Source organism: Octodon degus, unplaced genomic scaffold (genome assembly GCF_000260255.1).
Source record: "Octodon degus isolate 3935 unplaced genomic scaffold, OctDeg1.0 scaffold00003, whole genome shotgun sequence".
In the NCBI taxonomy this organism is placed as follows: domain Eukaryota; kingdom Metazoa; phylum Chordata; class Mammalia; order Rodentia; family Octodontidae; genus Octodon; species Octodon degus.
In genome coordinates, this window is record NW_004524579.1 from 302,645 (window position 1) to 327,387 (window position 24,743).

At 41.3% G+C, this 24,743-nt stretch overlaps 1 protein-coding gene across 1 annotated transcript in view; it reads right to left on the minus strand.

Annotated features, from left to right (window-relative positions):
• The window catches only part of Znf521 (zinc finger protein 521), a 287,254-nt gene that overhangs the window by 147,519 nt on the left and 114,992 nt on the right, over positions 1–24,743 (minus strand). Inside the window, exon 5 of the mRNA XM_004623543.2 lies at positions 13,987–17,339. Coding sequence (XP_004623600.1) covers positions 13,987–17,339 — 3,353 coding nt within the window. The remainder of the gene's footprint in view (positions 1–13,986; positions 17,340–24,743) is intronic.

Consider the following 24,743-nt stretch of genomic DNA (forward strand, 5'->3'; position numbering starts at 1 on the left):
TGGGCTGCGTGTACAGCGCAGCAGTACGGCACCTGCTTGGCAAGTGTGATATCCCAAGTTTGATTCCTGGCACCAAAACCAGAATATTTCTGTTTATTTCTAGTGCTCTTATGCAGTCATGAAAAGATAATGAATTTTAGTTTTGTCTGTAATTCTTGAAATAAACATAATTTATCTTTTATAATCTGTTACTTAAATAAAATTGATTTCCTAAACTTAAACCCACCTTGTATACTTGTGATAAATCTACTTTAGTCTTAACACAATAATCTTGTTTCTATTCACAAGAGATTTAACTATTAATATATTATTCAAAAATTTTTAAATTAAAAAGTATAAGTAAAATTGGTCCAGAATTTTCTTTTTCATTATATGGATCTGGTTTGATATCAAGATTATACTACATTCGTTAAGTGAATGAGGGTGCTTTTCCTTTTGCATTTTTAGGCACAGTTCTGGAATTATTTGTATGTTTAGGAGAACTCATTCTGAAATCCATCTGGGACTGGTATTTTCTTCATGGAAAGATTTTTAATAATTTATCAAACTCTTTAATGTTTATGGAATCATTCTACTTTTTTTTTCTTGAGCTAGTTTTGTTAACTTACATTATTCTAAAACTTTTTCTATAACTGAAAGTTTCAAGCTTGCGACATGAAATTATTTGTGCTCTTGTCCTGTTATTTTTATCTTGTGTGTTTTCGGTTTTCTTTCGATTTTCTCCTTTTCTTTGCAAGAGCTGATTTGAGAACGAGCATTCACACAGTAACCACAGTAAAGCTACGTGGATTCCTTAGTGAAATTTTGCTAATGCTTTCACCCATACAGCCAGCACATACAGCAAGGAACAAACCCTTCCAGTATGCAAAAGACTCACTCCCATCGCTTCCCAGTTGGCTCCATCTCTGGGATAAATGCTCTGACCTCAGTTACAGATTATGGTCCCCTAATTACATTTCACAGGAATGCAGGCAGGCAGTTTTATATTTGTGGTTCCTTTTTTCCTCAAAAATGATGTGTGCTTGTATGGGTGTCATCCAAGATGTTGTGTAACAGTAGATTCTTCATCAGTACTATGCAAGACATCATGAATGGGATGAATTTATACAGTTACGTATTAACATATTTTTGATGATTCTCTTTGAAAGCCTATATATAAATAAAACTATTTTTGATCAAGACTTTTGGTAGACACATGCACTAATTTCTCTTACATATAAACCTAGAAACAGAATTGATGGAAATAAAATAGGCTGGTACTTAACTTCAGAATACACAATCCAACAGTTTTAAAAGCAGGTATATGAAGTTATGCTCTCTCTAGTACAGTGAAAGTTCTTGTTGCCACTCCTGCTCCCTAATACAAACTCTCACATTCCTTATTATTGTCATTTTGAAATATATAGTAGTTTTCTTAATGTCCTTTAACTTCTGTACATACGAATTTAAGGCTCCCCTTTTCATTATAACAGTATTTCTTTGTGATCTTTCTTGCTAATCAATTTCATCAGAGGTTTGTACAGTTTCTTAGTCTATCCAGAAAAATAATTGGGTATCTTAAAGTTCTCCTTATGTTTACCATTTCTTTGTTATTTTGTTTCAACAGATTTTACTGTTTTATTATTTTCTTCCATGTTGGTTTTTATGAGTTTATTTTGTTGTTTCTTATACTACAAATTGTTTCTTTAATCACTAATACATTTTCATACTTTTCTAATATATATTTATTTTCTAATCACTTTCCCGCAAGTACTACTTTCATTATGTCTTACAAATTTTAAATGTAAGTACCTAGCATTTTAAGTTTCTGTTTCTAAGACTTCTGCTTCTTTTTTCTTTAACTTAGAACTTGTGAGGCTTTTAAAAGTCACCTTTTCCAAATCTATTTGTATTGTAGGTTGGAAATGTGATTGTGTGATCCTCATCTTTTAAATTTATTGAGACTGGTTTTAGAATAAGAACAGAATAGAGGAGGTCAGTTAATATTTGGTCTGGAGACAGGATGTAGGAGATATACAAATTGTCAAGTACTACAAAATAAGAAGCAGTGGTACCAGGCAAGTGATGGACTCAACAGGCTACAGAAAGGGAGGCTTTCTAGCAAACAGAGCATTTCAGATGAGAATGACCAGGAGAAAGATGAGACACTGATCGATATGAGAGGACAAGGAGGGTGTGGCTGATTTGATCAAAGGGCTAGCAGAATGTCCAGTTTAGCAGGGGCACAGGGGAAGCTGGAGTCTATAAGTTAGAGGTTCATAATTTAAATAGTATTCTGCTCTTCTGTACTGATGATAATTAGGCAACAGGAAATGGAAATGAGAAGAGAGGGTGCAGATGAAGAATAGAGCCTTCAGAAACATGCAGATATAAAAGGTTAAAAAAAAGAAAAAGGTCAAAGCATAAATAAGGGGAACCAACTACTCAGGCTTTTCAGAAATGTTTGCCAAGGCCCTCACATTAAGGATATTAAAATAATAGACAACAAAGTACATGTAACAGAAAACTGAGCAAAATCATGTCATGCAGTAAGTAACACAATATAAGAGATCCAGAATGGAGCTTTTGATTATTATAACTTGTTATATTATTTATTATAGTATTATAAACTGTCTTGAATACATGTTTACTTATTGTAGCCAAAAACTATTCATTAAAAACCTCCTCCTATATGAAGTTCTAGGACAATATAAGATTCCAAAATTTTTAGCCAGAAAAACAGACTCAAGGATCAGTGGAACAGACTAGAAGATGCAGATACAACTGCAAACAAACGCAGCCATCTTATCCTTGAGAAAGGGGTCAAACATGGTCACTGCAATAAAGATAGCCTCTTGAACAAATGCTGCTGAAAATACTGGCTCTTCCCCTTCCCAAAACTAAAACTAGACCTGGGTCTATTGCCAAGCTAAAGTCAAAATGGATTAAAACATAAACACTATGTCTTGGAAGAGAAAGCAGGTAGAAATCTTGAAGACATAGGGGTAGGCAGACAACTCATGAACAAAAACCAAACTGCACAGGAAATACTGCAAAGAATCAGTAACTGGGACCTCCTCTTATTGAGAAGTGTCTGCATGTCAAAAGAAATCACCAACAGAGTGAAAAGACAACCCACAAATTTGGAAAAATTCTTAACCAACAATCACTCAGACAAAGGTCTTCTATCTAGAATATATAAAGAATTTTTAAAAATTAGGGTCCCAAAATTTAAAGACCCGTTCCAAAAATGGGCATCTGAGATGAATATACACTTTTCAGAGGAAGAAATACAAGAGGCAAATAAACACCTAAAAATATGCTCCACATCACTGGCCATTTGCGAAATGCAAATTAAAACAACACTGAGACACCATCTCACCCCAGAAAGAATGCTATCACAAAGAAATCAACTAATAACAAATGCTGGAGAGGCTGCAGGGAAAAAGGAACCCTTCTCCACTGCTGGTGGGAATGCAGGCTAGTACAACCACTATGGAAATCAGTGTGGAGACTCCTCAAAAAACTAGGACTGGAAATCCCATTCAATCCAGCTATTCCCCTTCTGGGTATTTTGCCAGAAGAACTGAAAACATCTACCGCAGTGATATATGTGCACCCAAGTTTATAGCAGTACAATTTGTCATAGCCAAATCTTGGAAGCAATCAAAATGCCCATCACCTGAGGAATGGATTGAAAAGTAGTGGTATTTATATACAGTGGAGTATTACTCAGCTATAAAGAAAAACTCAAAGCCTAGATAGGTAGGTGGCTACAACTAGAGGCTATATTCATAAGTGAAATAAATCAGATCCACATACATAAATATTGTATTATCTCTCTACTATAAGAATCTGAAAGAAGAAATAAACTTGAAAGGTATAACAGATATAGTAAAATGAAAAGAAACTGAATTTAGAATTAAACAACAAACATGAGAGAAAGGAGAAAAGATAGGGATAAAAGGCAGGGAGAAAAACATGAAGTATATATACAGGAGGGCTGACATGATTGTACTAAAAATTTCCATCAGTTTTTATAGCAGTTAACATGTAGAATTTTCACCTTGACTAACTCTGTATGCTGATATCTGCGATCTGAGTAAATATTTTGAGGACAGGAATGTGTAGTACAATAACCATGCTTGAATACCTGTCATCTTGGTCTTCCAAACTGTTTCTAGTGTCATATCAATTATTAATATACTCTCTTTAAAATAATTTTGTAAGAAAGGTAGAAAAAAGAGAGACTAGAACAAAAATTTAAGGTTTCTTGAAATCAAGTGGTAATATGCAATCATATGAACAACTTTACATAATTATATATGTTAATCTGTGCAACAGATTTGAGGATAAAAATAGATAATATATCAATCATTATTAATCAGCTATCCTTGTTTTGAAAATCTGTAACATATGCATTGTTGTATGTTACCCTGTTTTGATCTTGTTTCTGACTTTTTGTTCTTGCTTTATTTTTACTTTGCAAAATCAAATAAAATTAAATAAAAATGTTTCAGACTAAGAAATAGTGAATGTTATAAGCAATGTAAAGTTTATGGCTGACCATAGAAATATTCCTATTTTTAAATATCATGTATTTTTTAAAAGATACCATAACTGAAAGTAAAACAGTAAAAAGGTCCAGAACTGCAGTAAGGAAAGAAAAAATCTAAGACAGCTGATTGTATACAGGGCAATGATCAAAAACTGGTGACAAAAACTGGGTAGGAGTCCCTGTCACACACCTGATATTCATGCCAGAATCATCCCTCCCAGTCAAGTACTTTGTAACCACTGCATAAATATTTACCATGCTATTCTGTGTATCTAGATGTCCCCCCAAAGCTTTATGTGCTCATCGATGAGACTTTGTAGAGTGGGCTGGACCTAAAGAGTGTGATGCTGGGATTAAGGGTACATGGTATTAAATTAGTATACTGACTGAAGTTAGCATACTTCTGGGTGTGGGTGAATGGATTTGCTGAACATAGCACCCCAACCCTGGGTGTGGGTGGCACTACCCAAAGGCTTGTGCCTGGATGAAATAAAAAGGAAAAGCAAGTTGCTCTCTGCTGTTGCCTTCTGACTACCCTGCCATGGACTGCTTTTTCTCTGTGATGTTTCTCTGCTAGGCCACCTTGTCTTAGAGCCAGCTGACTATGGTCTGAAACCTCTAGAGATCAGGAGCTAAGATAAACCTTTCCTTCTTTACCTTCTGAGTGCCAGGTATTTTCTCTCCAATGAGAAAAATTAGCTAAGCTAGGCTACAACAATAAATCTGGAAGGTAGACTAGACATAACATCTCGAATTTTTAAAACCTGGTCATATACAGTTTCTACTTTTATGCTATTCTCCTGCCTCAGTCTCCTAGAGTGCTGGTATTACAAGCATGTACCACAATGCCCAACTTGTCTACTTAATTTTTTTGATACTGTTGATTCAAAGGAAACTTTAACCTATTTATTTTTGCTCTTTGAATATTGAACATAGTAAAAGCTAGCATTAGCAATTGGAAATACAAAAATTTTATCAAGATTGTTCTCCCATATCTTTTAGGCTCATATGGAAATTTTTATTACATAAAACAACACAAAGCACCTGCTTAGGCAGAGTGCAGCAGCCAGGGTTCGATCCCTGGTGTGCCGTGCCGGCCCCACCCCTGGGGCACACTGAGAGGATAATCGAGACTGGGCGTGGTGGCGCACGCCTGTAATCCCAGCGCTTGGGAGGCTGAGAAGCACTACAAGTTCAATCTACATAATGAGGCCCTATAGACCCTGTAGACCCTGTAGACCCTGTAGACCCTGTACCAAGTACATAAAAAAAGAAAAAAAATGTACAAAAAGGACTCTGGAACTTGAGCAGGCTCTGAATACGCATGTCACCATGCGTTTTCCCAGTTTCAGTATAAGAACCATGAAGAAAGAATATTAGCTGTCAAACACTTAAAACAGACTTTTTCTTTTTCGTTTTCTTTTTCTTTTTTTTTTTTTCCGGAACCAGGGATTGAACTCACAGCCTTGCGCTTGCCAGGGAAGCACTTATTCCACTGAGTCATCTCCCCGGCCCTAGACTTTCATATTAAAGAGAATCAATTTCATATTGTTAGAAAGAAACCTTAAGACTTTTAGCTTAGTTTAGTATATTTAGATGAAATTTAACTGTAGAACATCTAAGTACATTTGAGCAAAACAACCAATATCACGTATGATTAGTTACTATATAGTAGATGTCCAAGAAAATAAGTATACCCTGTTCTTGTGACTTTGAAGCATGAAGACTATATTCATTTATTCAAGTATGTTACAGAGTCCTTAGGCTAGCCTGGTGGTTGTTCGGACGTGAAAAAGGAAATAAAAAAGTAAATCAATAAAACACTTTTAAAAGCCAACCCCAAAGAAGATCAATTTTGGTAAGATTTTAGGGGCACATCTGACAGATCAGAAAGAGCCACTGGATTTGGGGCAGGTGAACAGGCAAAACAGTCAGATACCACAGGCCACCCTGGCTCAGAAACCTGCATGCAGTATATGAAGAGGAGTCCCTAGATCTAAGGGGGACCACTGCCACAACCTGGCTATGCTGGCCTCCTAAACTGGTGTGAGGCCAGGATTTGCTGGAGGAAATGGAAACTACTTAAGAACGCTAAGTGATCTCATTAATTTATATGTCCTCATCTGCACCAGGAAGAATGGACTGGAAGCAGGTGAAGGATAAAGGAGAGGGTTCCCCCGGAAAGCCTCTACACAGAAGGACGGATTTGGAGATGGAAAGAAGATGACTCTGAACATACTTCCTGGACACAGAACCCACAGTGCTTATTAATGAACTAGATGAGGACAATGGGGAAAGAAAGGAGCTGAGAATGATTCAGTGGATGCTTGGGTGACTGTGGCGGCCGTTCCCCTTTACTAAAACAATGAAGTCTGGCCAATATGTTTCAGGAAAGAGAATCAAAAGTTCGGTGTTTATATATCTCAGTTACTTTTCTCTCACTGCTGAGACAAAAATACCTGGCATTCAAAGTTAAAGCGGGAAAAGTATACTTGGCTCATGGTTTGTAGAGGTTTCAGTCTATAATTGCCTGGCTCCAAGGCAGGGTGTTGTGGCTTCATGGGGAAGAGACAGTTCACAATGGGCAAAGGTAGCAAAGCAGGCAAGGGACCCCAGTGGCTTCTTTCTGCCCCCTTTATACTCTATCTAGGTTACCGGGATTAGGGCAGCACCAAACCTATTAGTGGATTAATTCAGAAATCACACACTCCCAACCTCAGCACACTCTCGATTCAGCCACCTCTGAAAAAGTATCACCTACAACCACATGAAGCTCTGCGGAGACAACTACACAGAAACCAGGTAAGGTCAGATCTAGGAGGGAAATAAAAGTTTGGGAATTCTTCACATAAGAGGTCGTTAAGGTCACTAGAACAGGTGAAATGCCTAATGAGAGAGTAGACAGAGAGGAAAAGAGGTGGGCGGGTTAGCCTCCAAGAATGCCTACACTTTTAGAAAGACATAAGGAGGTGCTTCTCAGTAGCCTGGAAAAAAAAGCCAGCAATGGGATGCTATAACACAAAAGAAGATGCAGCACGGAAGAGCTGCTTTTTTGCTTCATGCTACAGAGAAGATGGCAGCAGAAAGGCTTTCTCCATCTTGATTGTCGACCGCTAGCAGCCTTGTGCAGCAAGTTCAGAGATGGAGGGGACCAGAGAGCACAATGTCCTGGGTTCACAATGTCTAGCATGGAACGTCAAAGAAGAAGTAACAATATTTTAAGTCCAAGCAGGGTAAAAATGTATTAGTTCTGTCATTAGCATACAGCTTCTGAAGGCTCTGATCACAATGCCAGAATTCACCTGCAGGAGAAAGCTTAGGGGTACAGGTGTCTTGATATTCTGAGAAGAGCTGCGAAGACTCCAGGCAAAAGCAAGCTTCACAGCTCAGATGTGGTGAGGTCTCTGCCTGCACTCTGCCTGTGCTGCTGAAGGAACCAGAAGTGGGCGATAAGTTTATGCCTCGAGGAATTCATGAGAGGAAAAGAGAAATGGAAATAGATGATGACAAAGCAGTATTTGCGTAATACGGGCAGCACATCGTACACGTGGGACATCTGGGTAGGGAGATGCTCGTGGTGGGAAGGCAGACATGTAGGAACCTCCTAGTGTACTGAATCTCTACGAAAAGATTAGGCTGGTCAACCTCATGGCAAGAGAGGGCAGCCAGGAAGGCAACAATTTGAGTAGGGTGGACAGGATAGCTAAGCAAGACACAGAAGCAACTCCTTACATGTGTTAGAGTGCTTTCACTTATAGAATAAAGTGATTTGGGGGAAAAAAAGATTATGTTTTCCTATGGCGAAAGGGATTCAGAGTCCTTAAAATGCTCCCATAGGAAGGGATGTGCTACACAGATGTGGCTTAGATTGTTCTGGAAGCTTCACGTAGATTTGAAAGTAAGATGTATAGATAAAATATTATTTGGATAAAAATAGGTAAAACAAGTTGCATAATATAGGTAAATAATATTTTGGATTTGAAAACAGAAAGACTAAGGTCAGTGAGACCAGTTATGTAGCTGCTGCAACAGAGCGGCACAAAGCGATCCAAGACTGAACTCAAAATGTGCTAAGTGGGTGGAAGTAGGGGTTGGGTCTAGAAATACAAATAAACTGACCTGAGATGCCTGGAGGATCAAAGTGGAGTTGGCTTGATGCAGAAAAAGGGAAGGGACCCAGCAGACCAGGGGCTGCCTCAGTAAGAAAACATCTAAGAAGAACAGCAGGTCTAGAGGAGGTGATAAGCCCGATTCTGAAATCCCTGCATCTGACATTCACGACAGTCCAACAGAGAGCTGAGTGTGAGTCTGCAGCGCAGGGGAAGGGTCTGGGTTGGAGACACGAAGCACTTAAGAAGAATCAGTTTCACTGCAGCGTAATTTCCATAAGAAGATCATTGATTCTACATCTGGTGAATACTGACAGATGATACTGTGGTACAACTGCTGCCATGATCAACCTGTGGGATGTCAGTCCCCAAAGTTCCCCTCCAACCCTTTAAGACAGACTTTAAGGGTGTTAAAATGTGGTTAAAGGTTGGCACCCAAAGCTGGACAAGCTGCTACAGCCACATGGAAGGAGCACAGAGACAGCAGCAGGGTGACAGACCTACAAGCACAGACAAGGAGAGGACAGGCTACCAGGCATGCTTGAGTGTGCAGCAGGCCAGTTAGGAAAACTGAGGCTCCTAAAAGGGAAAAGCCATGACTAAGAAGTATTTAGTTATTGTACTCAGTTACCTTGTTTGAAACAGTGTTTCATTGGTCAGTCCAGCTAGTGTAGACCTTAGAGAAGTTGGGTGCAGGAAAGACATGGAGGCAGACTTCCTGCAGCAAGCAGAAGAAATGCATGAGAAGGAGGAACCCAACATTGCTGAGGGAGCATGGTGGAAAGGCCATGGACAGTAGCTACGGGGAAGTGCCGCTGAGATTATGGGAAGAGTCTTAATCCTGAAATGTCAAGCCTGGACTCTCTTGCCTCTGCCTCTGCATGTCCCTTACCTGCTGCGGCATCTTAGGCAATCTCACTTTCTCCGGGCCTGGCTGTTCATTAATATAATTAGACGGCCTCCACTGCTCCTTCTAGTTTGTACCAGCGGCCCTTTCTGTGCTTTTCACAGCATGAAGATTACCATGACCCTTGTAAGAGCAACTTCAATGGACCGGTAGGGATGGTGTGTGTTAGAATAATCCCACAGAGACCCTGACTGTGAAACCTCCTGGGAAAACGCACCTGAAAGGCCATATGCTCCCTGCATCTATCACAGAGCATCCAAGTCACAAGGCAACATTCTGAGGCCCAGATGGGACAGCATCTGCCCACATGGTCAGACCAGTATTGAGGAACCTAGAAGAGCAGCCAACATTGCCCAACACATTGTACATGCCAGGTACTCTACAAGACACTTCCTGTGCAGAAAAGCTGGAGGGCCAGGGTCCTTCCTGTCTTCTGTCAACATTACTATTTATAGATAGTGTAGCTTGAGTATAAATTTATATCATACTCAACCTTTGAAGAGCAAAGGAGAGCCAACAGTTTACCCTAAATATTTCATAAAAAGTAAATTCTCTATAATAGCTATAGATTTGTAATCAAACAAGTTCTCCACAAATAAAACATTTTCCAGAAAGTATTAAAGCAGAAGAATGGAGCTCTAAGTCAAATCTTCTGCCTTCAACTCTAAGTATCTCCATGACATGACAGTTGCCTATAAATAGCCTTCTTTGAATGTCACATGTCTTGTCTTTCATCGAGTTTTCTGAATTGTATGGTTTTATATAGTACTTATTATTCTCTAAATTTATATTTAAATTGAAACCCTTTCTAATTAGGTAATCTAGTATCAATCAAGAATTTTTGTCAGCATTTGACAGATACATGTGAGTGTCTACCAATATCTTTTTTTTTTTGGTGGAACCGGAGATTGAACTCAGGACACTGTGCTTGCCAGGCAAGCGCTTATTCTATTGAGCTATCTCCCTGGCCCTTACCAATATCTTTATGTGGTAAGTCATGATCCAGGAAAGCTGAATCTCCTTCTTTACAAGATCTGCGTGTTCAGATTGTATGATCTCCTGCGGTCTTCTTTTCTTTTCTGAAGCCTCAATCCTCAGCAAGAAGAGGAGACGAAAATATCACCTGCATTGTTAAATCCTTTAGTTCCTTCTAACTGGGACAAGTAGGTCAACAGACATATATGTTGCATTTCTTTTAGTGATAAAATTCATTCTTGTATTATATACCATTTTGCAAAGGCTGACATGAAAACTTCCTATCACCTGGCAAAAATTTACATAGCATTCATAAGATTTATAGAATCTGAAGGGAAACCAGAGTATAATGTCACTAACATGTGAATATTTAATCTGTCTTTTTCTTGCCAACACATTATATTTGTAGGCTTTTTTTGTAATTCCATGCATGTTTAGAGAATTTTTGATGTCAGTCCAAATAACATGGCTTTGCATACAATTGTAGGAACATAGACTAGCACATACAATTATATGCTTTCTAGAGTATAATCAATTTTAAAATGGTGGGGCCAGGGAGATTGTCAGTCAAATAAGCACTTGCCTGGCAAGTGCAAGGGCCTGAGTTCAATCCCCAGCTCCTCAAAAAAAAAAGAAAATTAAAATGGTGACAGATTGATGAAAATGTTGAAGAACTTTGTGAACTTTTTAAGTACACAAATGAACTATTTAAAATGTAATATCTGATCAGTGAAGGACACTGCCATAAGCTCCTTCCAATCAAGTTTCATAGGAAGGTACACTTCTGCATCATGGATTGTTTATGACTCCTAATAGCTAAGTACTAGAAACTACTATTGTAGGACTTAACAAGTACTTAGAACATAATACTTTGTGTAAGTTCAGGGTATAGAGAAGCTTCTCTGTATCAGTAAAATTTTACGTATAAAAAGTTCTTAAAAATAAATACTCCTGGGGGCCAGGGAGATAGCTCAGTAGAATAAGTGCTTGCCTCGCAAGCGCAGGGTCCTAAATTCAATCCCCAGTACTACAAAATAAATAAATAAATAAATAAATAAATAAATAAATAAATAAAAATACTCCTACTCAAGTAACTAGAACCAAATCAATGTGCAAGTACTACTCATATGGCCTCCATGTTGGAATATTTTATCTCAAATGCAATTAAAAGATATAGCAATTAATAAATATCAGAAAATATAATCCATGAATAGCTGAGAAGAAACAGGAATTTCTCTCTTACAAGCAGTCTTCTAAAATAAGTGTCAAGGATTGGTCAGATAGTTTAGCAGAATAAAGCATCTGCTTAGGCAGGCTCAGGGTCTGGGGTGCAACCCCCAGCATGCTATGCCAGCCCCATCCTCGGGGTGCACTGAGATGGTGACTGAGACTGGGCCAGGTGGCATGTACCTGTAATCTCAGTGCTTGGCTGAAAATAGGAGGATCATTATGAGTCTGATCTGTGTCGTGAGACCCTGTGGACCCTGTACTAAAGATATTAATAATAATAATAATAATAATAATAATAAATACAATAATATAAAATGTCAAATTTTCCTTGATTTGAAATGGACACTAGGTCAGTGTCTCTCTCTGCCTCTGTCTCCCTGTCTTTCTCTCTCTCATATGTACCCACACACAAACACAAACATGCAGACACACAGGTGCAGTCAATTTAAATCACCTTTACATAACATTGAAACATGAAAACTCAAACTCGTACCAAAATACAAAGAAGTAATTTTTTATATTATAGAAAATTATATTAGCAGTTTGGGGGATAGTTGAGGGGAAATCTGAATATGGGCCTCCTATACATAATATTACCAATTTAATGTCTTTGGCTAATGTAGTTAACTGCCTTTACTTGTGAAGGAAAAAAAGTTATTAGAAAGTAGATGATATTATGGTTAAATAAGAAATGCCCTTATAAGGAGATGGTACATATCTGTAACGTAGTTTCACATGGTACAGACTGACAACCGAAAAGGAGAGAGAGAGGCAGAGAGAGACAGAGAGACAGAGAGACAGAGACACAGACACAAGAGTGCAGAGTGTAGAAACAAGAAAAGGAAAATGTTGTAACCCAATGTTCTACCTGATCAATCTTGGCTATCAATGTGCAAACACAAACATGTTCACTGTGCCATGCCTTTAACTTTTGTACAGACTTACATGCTTTTGAAATAAAAAAAAAAAAATTGGAAAAAATATTTCAGATGATTATAACTACAAATATATGTTTCAAAACAAATTACTGCATTGGAGCCAACCCACGAGCCATGAGCCATTATCAAAACTATGTTCCTCCAGCTGTCTTCCTCAGTTTCAAAGGATTTCATTTATTTAAATGAGAGAAAAGTGCAGATTTACTTGGGCAGGGGAGAAGGGAGAACAGCTTCAAAGTTTGGGAGTCTGCCTGTCACACAGATGCTGCATTTGGTAAGGACGGCTGTGTGTCGCCTCCTTGGCTCTCCCCTACCAGCTGCCTGATAGCTATCTGCGGGGAGAAGCGGGGAGCCCTCCAAGAGGGGGTGAGTGCAGAGACAAGATAAGGAAAATGCTGTGACCCCAAACTGAAGGGACAAGGGTCTCCCTGGGGTTTTCATTTGGATGGATCTCCAGATAGGCGCATGGAGGGAAAGAGCTGCTAGAAACCAGGTGATAAAGCAGAAAGAAATTATATTAAAAGGAGCCATCCTCTGCTCAGCTTCTAGACACGATGACTTCCAAAACTATTTCACTGTAAATGGGCTTATTTCTGGTATTTATGGTGGCAAAGGAAACGTGAATCCGCAGGGCTCTGAAGCTAAGAGCAGGGAAAATATTAATTCTGAAACAAAGAGAGTGGCAATGTAGGGACAGTACCTTTAAGCAGATAATGGGCATGTGGTGCTTAATAAATGAGGGGCTTTTTCAAAATGTTGTTGTGGGAAAATATTTTTTTTTCTCATGACTCCGAAGACAATGAAAAACAATGAGCGTTGACAACATGGGGTAAGAAACCCACTCCAACCCAATTTGTTATCCGCCAATATATATATTCTTTTTAATTTACTCTAAGCCAGCCTGTTGGCTCCCGTTCTCCCACTTCTGGGTCATTATCTCGCTGCCATACACACAAGTCAGAGCTGGGGATTTCAACTCGCGGTGAAGCTACGCTGAGATTCCAGGTCTCAGTAGTGCTGGCATGAGTGCTGGTCTCTTCAGTCACAGAGAAGACAATATCCTAGGGAGACTGGAATTATTCCTATTTTGCACCATTCAAGCCAAAACGCTGCTTAAAAAGGAGGAAGTAATTGTTAGCTAATGGCTACGGGGGGGGGCGGGGGAACATTACATTTCCAACCAAGCATCCCTTGGCACGTGACCAGAAATAAGGCTGTGGAAAGTACTGACAAACCACGGGGACAATTTCTTGAGGAAGTTAAGAGGCACACGTTAGAAAGGCAAGTTACCTCGTCCGACTGAGACGGGCTGATTCTGGGCATGGGTGACACTTGCGGGGTCTTCAGCTGTGTGCTGTTGCTGTCAGGGACGAGCTCTCGGTGCACCGTCTGGACGTGGTTCTGGAGTTCGCTTTCAGACTCAAACTTCACGTTACAGCTGGAGCAGCGCGTCTTCAGCCCTCCTGCCTTGCCTTTGCCCTCCATGGTGCTCAGATTCTCATTCTGGCCCAAACCCGGCCGATTCGTGCTGGGCGGGAGGCTGATTCCTGGGCTACTGCTCTTACTGAGATTCACACAGCCAGCACACAGACCATATGGCAGGCCGTTGATGTCAAGTTTCACCAGATCTTGCTTGGAACGGAATTCTTTGAGGCAAGAGGCGCACTTGTACAGTTTCTGGACATGCTGGCCACGTCCGGTGGCCTGAACGGCAGCCCCGTTCCCTGTCTTTTGCATGTGGAATGTCCCATGGATTTTGAGTTCCAAGGTGGACGTTACAGTCTGCATGCACACCACACAACGAAACCCCGTCAGGGAATTCCTCAAGTCCGGGTGCATTTGGCAGTGCTCCAAAAACTCCTCTTCACTCTGGAGAGGCATCTTGCAAATCCGGCAGTTGCCGGTATCGAGGCTCTTACTGTGTGTGACCTTGTGCTCAGTAAGAGTCAAAAGGGAGGGAAACCGCTCTCCGCAAATGGGACACATGTAGTGCTTGACAGGGCCCAGGTGGGTCTGCATATGTTCACGGAGGCCGTTTTCAGAAAAGAAGGTTCGAGAGCACACGTTACACTTGTAATTCCCCTTAATAAGCTCAGCTTTCTTCTTCACGATGGCACTTTCTCCAGGCCTGATGTTGTGATCCCGAAGCTGGTGGTTCTGCAGCAGGGTTTCCATGGTGTAGGCTGCCCCACAGATGTCGCATCCATACATGGGCTCAGAGCTGTCCACGTCTTCTTCGCTTCCGTCGTGACTGTTGTGCGACTCCTGGCTGTTGGTCAGCAAGGTCTGCAGCTCCACTTCCTCTTTCTGTACCTGCTCGGAGGCTCCATTCGTCCCGCAGTTGGGCGTCTTGGTCTCAAACACACAGTGCTTCTCCCGCAAATGCTTCTCTAGCAGAATGATGGCGTGGAAAGCTTTGCTGCAGAACTTGCAGTTGTACTTCTTGCTGTGGGTAGTGATGTGGCACTGGAGCTCCACCTCGGTGCCGAAGGACTCCCCACAGAAGATGCACTTGTGCACCTTGCCTTGGTTTTCCAGGTGATTGTGCTTCACATGGAGCTGCAAGTCGGTCTCGTTGCGGAAGTCCCAGTTGCAGGAGGTGCACCGGTATACTTTCTTCTCGTTACTGTGCTTCACAGCCAAGTGCAGCTGAATGGAGACTTTTGAGTCAAAAACTTCTTGGCAGAGCGTGCAGCGGAAGAAGACGAAGGTGTGCATGTCCAGCAGGTGTTTCTGAAGGTCATCCACAGATGTGAACTGTTTGTCACAACTCTCACAGATGTAATAGGTCGAGGTGATCATAAAGTGAATGGTCACGTGCTTCAACAGGGATTCTTGGTTGGGGAATTCCTTGTTGCACTGGGGACAGGTCAGTTTCGGCAGCACAGTGTCGAGGTGAGTTTTCAGGTGAGTCTGAAAGCTGTCTAGGGACGTGTACTTAGCACCACACTGATTACAGATATATTCTCCAGCCGGACGCGCGGGTGCGCCCCCTACTGCCTGCATCATCTTAAGAGATGTCTGCTCAATGGCTACAGGGGACAGAGGGCTCAAGGCCCGGGATTTCTTCCCATTGTGAATATAATTCAGGGCCAAGGGAATGTTTTTATGATTCTCTTTGATATGCTTGTTCAGTTTAAGAACACTGTTGAATATTGGTGAGTTTGTACAATAGGAACAGGAATAGACTTCTACTACTGGTTCTTTTGGAGTGCCTAGCACTGGAGACCCAAATCGGGAGCCACTGAGGTCACAATGGACCTGTCTTATATGCTCTTCAAGGGAAGAGTCAGTGAGAAACCCCATGTAGCAATGGGGACAAAAGAATGCATTACTGTCCTTGGCCGCAGGGTTTGCAAATCCGTGAGAACATCGGATGTGTTCCTGAAGGGTGTTGAGGTCATTGACAACTTCAGAACAGAAGTTGCACTGGTAAACTATGGCAGGCATGGCAGAAACAATCAGGCCTGGGTCCTGAGCTTCGTGCACTTGCTTAAGATGTTCATTTAAGTTATAGAGTGAAGGCAAGACCTCCAAGCAATACTGACAGATATGGGCCTGTTCTGGCTTATCTAAATGCATAGTTTTCAGGTGAATCTGCAAAACTGCAAGACTCGAAAACAACTGCTTGTTGCAGTAAATACAGCTGTACGTAACTTTCGGTTGTTTACCCGAGGGGCCGGTCATGTCGGGGGTTTGTTGAGCAGCCCTCTTTCTCCCTCGGCTCTTTGGGATGGGCGGGGCGGTCTCCACCATGGTTGAACTGTCCACAGAGAGGTTGGAATCTGGAGTCGTGCTGGACACGGAGGTGTAGCCCACTGTGACCAGGGAAGGGCTATTGCTGTGATTGCAGGACTCCGGTTGCTGGTGACTGTCCATGTGGCTGTACAGTTCCTCGACTGTGTGGAAACTCTCGGAACAGATGCTGCACGAGTTCTTCTTCTCTCCCCCATGTACCTGCTCCATGTGGTTCATGAGGGATGTCTCCTCGACAAAGAGCTCGTGGCAGTAGATACACTGGAGGGCCGAGCGGTCCTCATTCGGGGAGCACTCGGGGTGACACTCTGCAATGTGCTTCTGGAGGTCTTCCGGGAAGTCGAAGCCTTCCTCGCACTGACTGCATTTCTGAGTGTCCTTCATCTTCCAGTCCTCCATCCTGGAGCTGGCCTGGGAGCCGTCCTTGTTCCTCTCGTGAACCTGCATGTGTCCGTGTAAGGAGCTAGAGGACAGGAACCCACGGCGACAAATGGCACATTTATATGGCTTGTTGGATGTGTGAGTCTTTAAGTGGATCTTCAAGTGATCACTTCTGGAGAACGCAGCATCACATTCGCTGCAGTGGTACTTCTTGTCCCCAGTGTGCAGCTTTATGTGGCGGTCTCGGCTCCGCTTGTGTTTGAACAGCCGACTGCAGTAGGTGCACTTAAAAGGCAGTTTGTCACTGTGACTCTGCTCATGGTGCTTTAGGTAGCTGAGGCGGCTAAAGGACTTGTCACAGAACTGACAGGGGTACGGCAGTCCAGGGCCACCTTCTTCCTCTCCAAAATCACAACCTTCTCCATGGCTGGGGGAAGTCTGGTCCTTGCTGGATGGTGAGGAGGCTGGCCAGGAGCACGTGGGATCATCTTCCACATCCACGCCATCTGCAAGGAGAAGCAAGGAGACATTTCACTGCAAATGCCAGGGACGTGGGAGCAAGCCACCATGCCATGGAAGAAGCACGCCCAGCTGCCCCACCTTGACACTTTCACAGGGAACAAAAGGAGGACAGAATATCTGAGCGAGACTTTCTCGAACCTGAGCCCAAAGCTTTGATTCTACATTTACTCTTTACTGGGTGGTAAAATATAAAAAAGATATTAAATATTTCTATGCCTAAATTACCCTTTTATTACTTTTTATCATTCTTCCTTAGAAGTGAGATATATATTACACATTGACAATTTTATTAAAATGCACATTTTAATATATTTAATGTTTCTTTTGTATTCATTCTAAAGTGATTTGCATATTATGTGAGCATCTGAAGAGCCAAATGAAAAGAGGAAATATTACAGGAATGATTTAAAATTAACGCAGTCAACCCAGATGTCTAATATTTAATAAAAAATTCCCCCTGCATTTTCCTTGTTTTTCTATAAAAAGACAATTCTGAAGACCAAAATCATTTTTGGGGTTCTTATTGATACAGATCTTATTGCTTTCAGCAAAAAAATATTAAAAAGTAAGCACATGAAAGAAGACAGAAAACACAATAATAATTATGTCTTGTGTAATAAAGACAACCAGGATTTCTTCAATAACTGAAAGACTCGAATACCATAGGCCAGAAAATGGATTATTAAATGTTAGAAGGGTACCTCTAGATATTACATGTAGCTAGGATCAGCCAGGATCAAGAAAAAATGAGAGTTTCACCAGGGCCAGATTTCATAGTGTATTTTGTTTGGAGAGTTCAAGAGGTGGCCTACCATTTCTTCCTTTTGCAAAAAGCTTCAGCGGCCCAAACTTCCTTAGCTAAACAGGACCTGCACTTTGAGGTGAACAAAGACAAAGCAACTTGTGAAAAACTGGAAACAGGAAAAGTGATAAATGATTATGGTAAATGCTGAAGGATTTATGAGGAACAAAGAAAAGACAAACAAAACTGCGAGCCAGATATAAACTTAGCAAGTTAACCATAAAGGAACTGCACTATATATTTATTTTAGGTGTTATTTTTTAAAACTGCCTTTAGCAAGTGTGCACTCTCATTTCTGTTGCCTTTCTAACATCATACCTGGAAAATAAGACTTCTTCAAAGTAGGCTGTGAAATCTCTTCTTTGCTTTTTGAAACAATCTAGCATTCAAAATCATAAGAAGTCTGCGAAGCATTCATCCTCCCAAGAGCAAGATTTTTCTAAGCATAGAAAGGTAGGGATCCTGCAGCAGGGCTGATGAGGACCGGGTTACCGTTAGAACGATGTGCTCAATTAGGATATCATTAGAATATTCTAATAGCCATTCATGTGAGTATGCTCAAGAAAGCTGGAATTCTTCAACGCTGAAGTTCACTCCCAAGCTAAATGATAAGCATAAAAGCAGAAACCAGCAAACATTATGAAATGAATTCCATGTCTGCTTTCTTTAAGGTAACAAGATTTTACTAGATTGTCAGCCTCTTCCTTATCCACAGGAAACAGATGAGGATCATTCCTTTCCTGCATCTAGAAGCTGATGACAACGCCATCTCACTATCAATGCCAGATGGCACCCCTCTCACCCTGAGAAAACAACCAAACACCACTCCTGGATCCTTGCCCACGGCAACAAAGCTCCGCCAGGCAAGTGGAAAACCGCAGGATTTTGCCTCCTCATTCGCAGGGCTCCGCGACCCAGACTTCCAGCCTCAGAGGGGCTTGAGCATGCAGGTGAGATTTATATTTAAAGCAAATACATCAAGAGCACAGGCAGACGAACTCAACTTAGCACCCAACACACAGAAAAAATAACTTGGAAAACAATCCTAAAACTGAAAAACCCCAAAGTGGATTGATTTTTTTTCCCTTAAAAAGAAGCATCAAGCCACCTAACAAGTTCATTTCCCTGAAGCCAACTAAAGATTTTGATATTTCCTCTAATTGAAAAAATTACTATTTGCTAAATCTGCTCAGCGCTCTATATTAAAACTTACCACATTTCACATTTATCATTTACACTTGAATCCTGCTGTTTTGTTTAAAAATATTTTCAAACACATCATCTTATTTGTACATTTGGGGAAAAAGCAGTGAATCAGAATTTGTCATGCATCTAGACTGGGAAGAAATAACTACTAAGGCTGAAAATTTAGCAACTGAATTTCTCCTTAAATTGTAGACTGTGTTTAGGCATGATATATTATTTTATAAACGTGAAAAGAATGATAGAGCAAGGGACCCTTGTAAAAAGTGTGTGACCTCTCACACTATGTTTAAATCAAATTCTTGCCTGTGGTCTGGGCCTAATGATACCTACTGCATAGCTGTTCTCTTCAGCCTGTAAATCGTAGTGGCAGGTCAAGTGAATTGATGGTTAGGATCCAATTTTTAACTTGGGTTCAAGCAAGACTGGCATGTTTGCTTCCCTGCCCCTTTGCCATAACCTACGGACACAGAAGGAACCTACTTATCTATGGACTCCCAGCAATCCTGGTCCACATTCCGTGGGCATCAGGCCCTTCTGAGATTTGTATAGTGGTGGTGTCTTTACCAACAATCACTCCAACCTACGTCAGTCTTTGGAAGCTACTCCTCCCTCGAAACTTAAGCTTTCTGCAGTCACAATACAAATCATGCTTAAAGAGCTGATATAGATTAAACAATTTCAATTTGTTTTTTACACGTGAAGAATCTATGGAGGCTTCTTTCAACTCTGCTCCCAGAATCAAGTCGAACTTTACTCCTTCAGCACTCACCAAGCGCTGCTTGGAAGGACTGTCTTTCTGTGTCATGGCAAGTTTTCTGCATTTCAGTGTGGACCACTTAACATGTCCATGTTAAATTTTAATTTTTGGAATCAATCACTTTACACTTGCTGACTCTTAGAGAGCTAGAGCTTTACAGGCAAAAAAAAGAAAGGAGAGAGAGAGGGAGGGAGGGAAAGAGAAAGAGAGAAAGAGAGAGAGAAATAGCTGGAAACCAGCTTTGGGGCCTAAAGCTCTATTTAAAGATGCAAATGTGTGTGCGTAGCTAGTGCAGATGTTTTTCTACAGTGACTTTCCTTGTTGAGTTTCACCATTTCCATAAAGCACATTAAAACAAGTGTGTGAACACTGGAGATGAAAGTCTCCAGCACTCCTGAGACTTTCCATGGAAAGTAGAGCCGCCTGACTTTTCTCCAGGCAGACAGGAATGCCCATGATTCAGCAGCCTGAGTAAATAAAAGAGGTCCTTATTTCCTAATTTTGCTGGCTGGCCACAGTGCAGCGGCCTCTGTGCTCTTGCCAAAGGGGATGCAGAACTGGAACTACACCCAGCCGCTGAAGGCCTGTCTTTGTTAGCCAGCCAGGCTTTCCCGACCATCTTCTGGCACCGACTCAGCCGTATCCTGCAAGGAAGACCTCCATCTCGGGCTCCCCAGCTCTCCGGACTGCGTGCAAGGACGCAACAACTGATTCTGCCTGTCTGTGTTGGAGGAGGACAGCTGGAAACGCAGTTAGCAGCAGAGCGACACCTGTTCTGTCGTAGTTATGGGGGAAAGTGCTCACCAGCAGAAAAGTGAAGTCATCCTTGGGAGTTAGTCCACGGACAAGGGGGAGCAGAGCACAAAGCACCTTTGCGACGTGAGCCTGGGGAGGAGTAAGTGAAGACTCGACCTGATTTTATCCAGGCTACTGCTGACGGCCTGGCGAGCACACTCATCAAAGGAGGCCAGAGAGAATCTGTGCAAACCCTACCACTGTGAAAGAGAAGTGACAAAAGCCTCAGCCACTCTCTGGCTTCCAAGCCTCACGGAAGCAGCCAAATAAAAATAATAGGGTGAAAGAAGGAGAAAGAGGACATGCACAGGAGAGTTGGGAGGAATGCGCATTGTTCTTGGGTTTCATAAAGCAAGTCTTAATTAGTGTGAGGTCCATACTTCCCGAGGACAGGGACCAAGCCTTTTCAGTGTGGATGCCAACAACAGGAGCAACCTGCAGTTATTAAGGAGAAACTACAGTAAGAAAGTGGATTGAGTCACTTGGGATGCTAAAGAAATCATCCAAATCTCTGAAGCACTGGAGACTCCCAGCACACATGGATCTCGCCAGGGCAGGGTGGGCAAGAGTTGGCTTGGTGACCTCCTTTTGTCCCCTGAGCTTGTTGGGTGTACCAGCAGAGTAGTATCTTAACCGGTCTTCAGGGACTCAGCACCACGTGTCTGAGTGCTACTCAGCAAGCTCACACCGCCAGGGCCAGGATTCGCATCAGGGCTACTTTTCTGTATTTCAGTGTAGAAAAGACGCACAAATACCACCTCCGGGCTCACCTATGTGTGGGATCACCACGGCTCAGGATAAGAACTAAAAGACAAGAGTCTGGAGTTTTATTTCTAGCTTCATAACTGACTTGGCGAGTGACCTGACCAAGTCATTGAATCTGCCCCTACCTCGGTATTTCACCTGCAGTATGAAGACAATAATTCCACTGACTTGCCCTCTCGGGTGTTAGAAAGATTAGCAAATGTTTCTAGGGCGCCTTATCATGGCTACAAGAAAAGCTGTGTGTGTAAACAAAAAAAAAAAAGATTTGTAAGTGTTGTGTGCATCTCTGTTTCCACGTGAAGCCTTCTATGTATGGAGTGTAAATACATTTGAATATTTTCTTTCCTTTAATGGGACACCTGGAATACCAGTTTTAAAGACTGATGTAGAAATGCTTAGATGGAGCCCAGGAGAAATCTATAGCACCTTCAGCGGTCACCGTTGTACATACAGCCAACAAGAAAATAAAATAAAAATAGTTGGTGGTATCTAAGAATTAATGGTTCATAAATCCATGCTGAATATGTTCCAAGTATTACACTATTATACATAAGATATAATCGTGGATCTTTACAGACAAGTAACCTCAGAATAAGTGTGTTTCTCTGTAATTTTGAAACCAAGTCTATAATTTTGAAATTACCTCTCTTCTGCTTAAAAATCCCAGTAATACAGTCACGGTATTATTTACCATCATAATAAGTTAACTTAGTGGATTAGTCTTTAAAGTGTCAACCAACAGGCTAAAACACAAGACCAAAACGGATGTCCAGGTTCCCTCTCCTTTCCTTAGATGATTTTTATTTTTTTGCTGGCATGGTCCTGGAGCAGTTGCGAACCTTCTCACTGAATGTAGCTCACAGCACTGTTTTCATTCATTAGCTCCCTCAGCCACCTTAAGATAAGCCAGGAATCCTAAGGGAGACACTCAGCTGTGCACAAAGGCGAAGAGAGGTTCTGCGCTGCCGCTTAAAGAGAACGATGCTTGGAAATGAGGGTTCCACAGCTACAGGTAAAAAGAAGATCTGCTGCTACCACAGCGCCAGCATGCCAAGGAGTTTGCACTGTTACACTTAAACTCATCTAAACAAATTATGTGATATATTTTTACAGCACTGATTTAAACTGCTAAAGGATAAAGTCATCCCAAGAAAACCATGAGGCATTCTTGCACTGTTGCATCCCTTCGTGCTCAGTACAAATACCAACCGTTTTGGAAAAATTGCCACTCTAATAATATTTAACTTTCATGCTTCTTTTTATTGTTGTCCTTTTACATAAACAGTCTGATACTAAGTTATTAAACTTATTCCTTTATCATAGAAGCTTATTTAACTGCCTAAAAATGAATACTCTGAGGGTCAGAGATATGGCTCAACAGCACAAGGACATGCATGGCAAGTGCAAGGTCTTGAGTTCAATCCCCAATGCCAAAAAAAAAAAAAAGGAATGGATATTCTTTTTTGAGCCTTGTGAGCTTTACAATTATCCATCATTTGCAGGTGCTTCTAAATTCTGTAGTATTCCCAGTTGTATTGGGAAGACCAATGAAATAGATTAGCAGTTAGTTTATGGGGGACAGGGTGGGCGACCATTAATGACAGCAGCTGTGGGTTGCTGGGTTGGCCATGCACGTTTTTAAATGCAGTCTTAAGATGAATTCCAGATATCAAAGCTCAGAGGTCTTTTTTTCTTTTCAATACTCCCTCATAAAAAGAGATGCACTTTTCCCAACACCCCTTCCATGCTCAAGATGAGCCTCCTCTGCTCTGCTCAGGTAATCCTGGGCTCTGCACACGTGCTGTCTCACAGACGCGAGCATTTGCATTGCGCGTGTGTTGTGGAGGACAAATGTTTTGCTTGCTGTTGCTTAAAGTTCATTTGAACAGACGGAGCTCAGTGAATTCCATCTTCTGCAGCCAAATTAAACAGAAAACACTGCATTTTTAAGCAGTTCACACTTAACTCCACCTCCCCAATCAGCGGAAAAGGCTGACGTGAAACCGTTAGAGAACAGTCCTGTCTCTCGCATAGAAATCAAGACACTGTGTCTCTGAAAGCAGGCAGAAGGAAAAGTGGCTTCCGACTACAGGGGGCACGAGATCGGCTTTTTCTATTGCTCAGCTCACTTCAAAATAGATCTACAAAAATGGTCCTTCATTTATATCTGTATATACAATATAGTTAGCATAGATATACAGCTACTTTCTCTTAGTTCAATGAGAAGAAAGATTTGTACTAATAGTGTTTGGACAGGATATCATGTCTGCATCTTGTACTATGAATAACTACTATGAAGACAACAATATGTAATGTATTAATTATTGTAACTCTCCTACTAACCTGTTTTGAAACTGTCTGCCCGAGAGTGTGCTCAGCTGCTTCACAACATCTTTCTTTTAATCATGACAGATATCACCCGAGTGGAGCTGCTCGTCTCTCTCCTTGTTCTGTCTGTAATTTTGAGCTAAAAGCCATATTACTTACCATGCACTCTTGTGTTTCTATATGACCTTGTGCCATCAAGGATTTCCAAAGCAGTTATTTATTGCCTAATTAGTTCATTCATTTATTTAACATTTATTAAGCACCTAGCATTCATGCACCTAGCACGAAGTCAGGTCCGACAGTGAACTCCAGAAGCTATTAAGTTCTTGTTTTCTTGTCTACAACAGCAGAAAAACTCCAGCCTGCTTCTTAGGTAGTATTAGAAGAATCAACATGACATTGTCTGAAATAAACTTTTCCAAATTACAAAAATATAAAAATTGCCCTAAATTACCAACACCACTATGAAAGCCAATGTTAACTTTAAGTTATAGCTGAGAAGTAGGACAAGAGAACAAAGGAAGGAACCTAAACTATAATTCAGTTTTTACTTGTTTCATGTTGAGATTCTCCTAATTTTGGATGACTTAAAAGGCATATTTGTTTAAAAACACAAAAATACAGGGCCGGGGAGATGACTCAGTGGAATAAGCGCTTCCCTGGCAAGCGCAAGGGCCTGAGTTCAATCCCTGGCACCGCAAAAAAAAAAAAAAAAAAAAAAAAAAAAAGCCCACA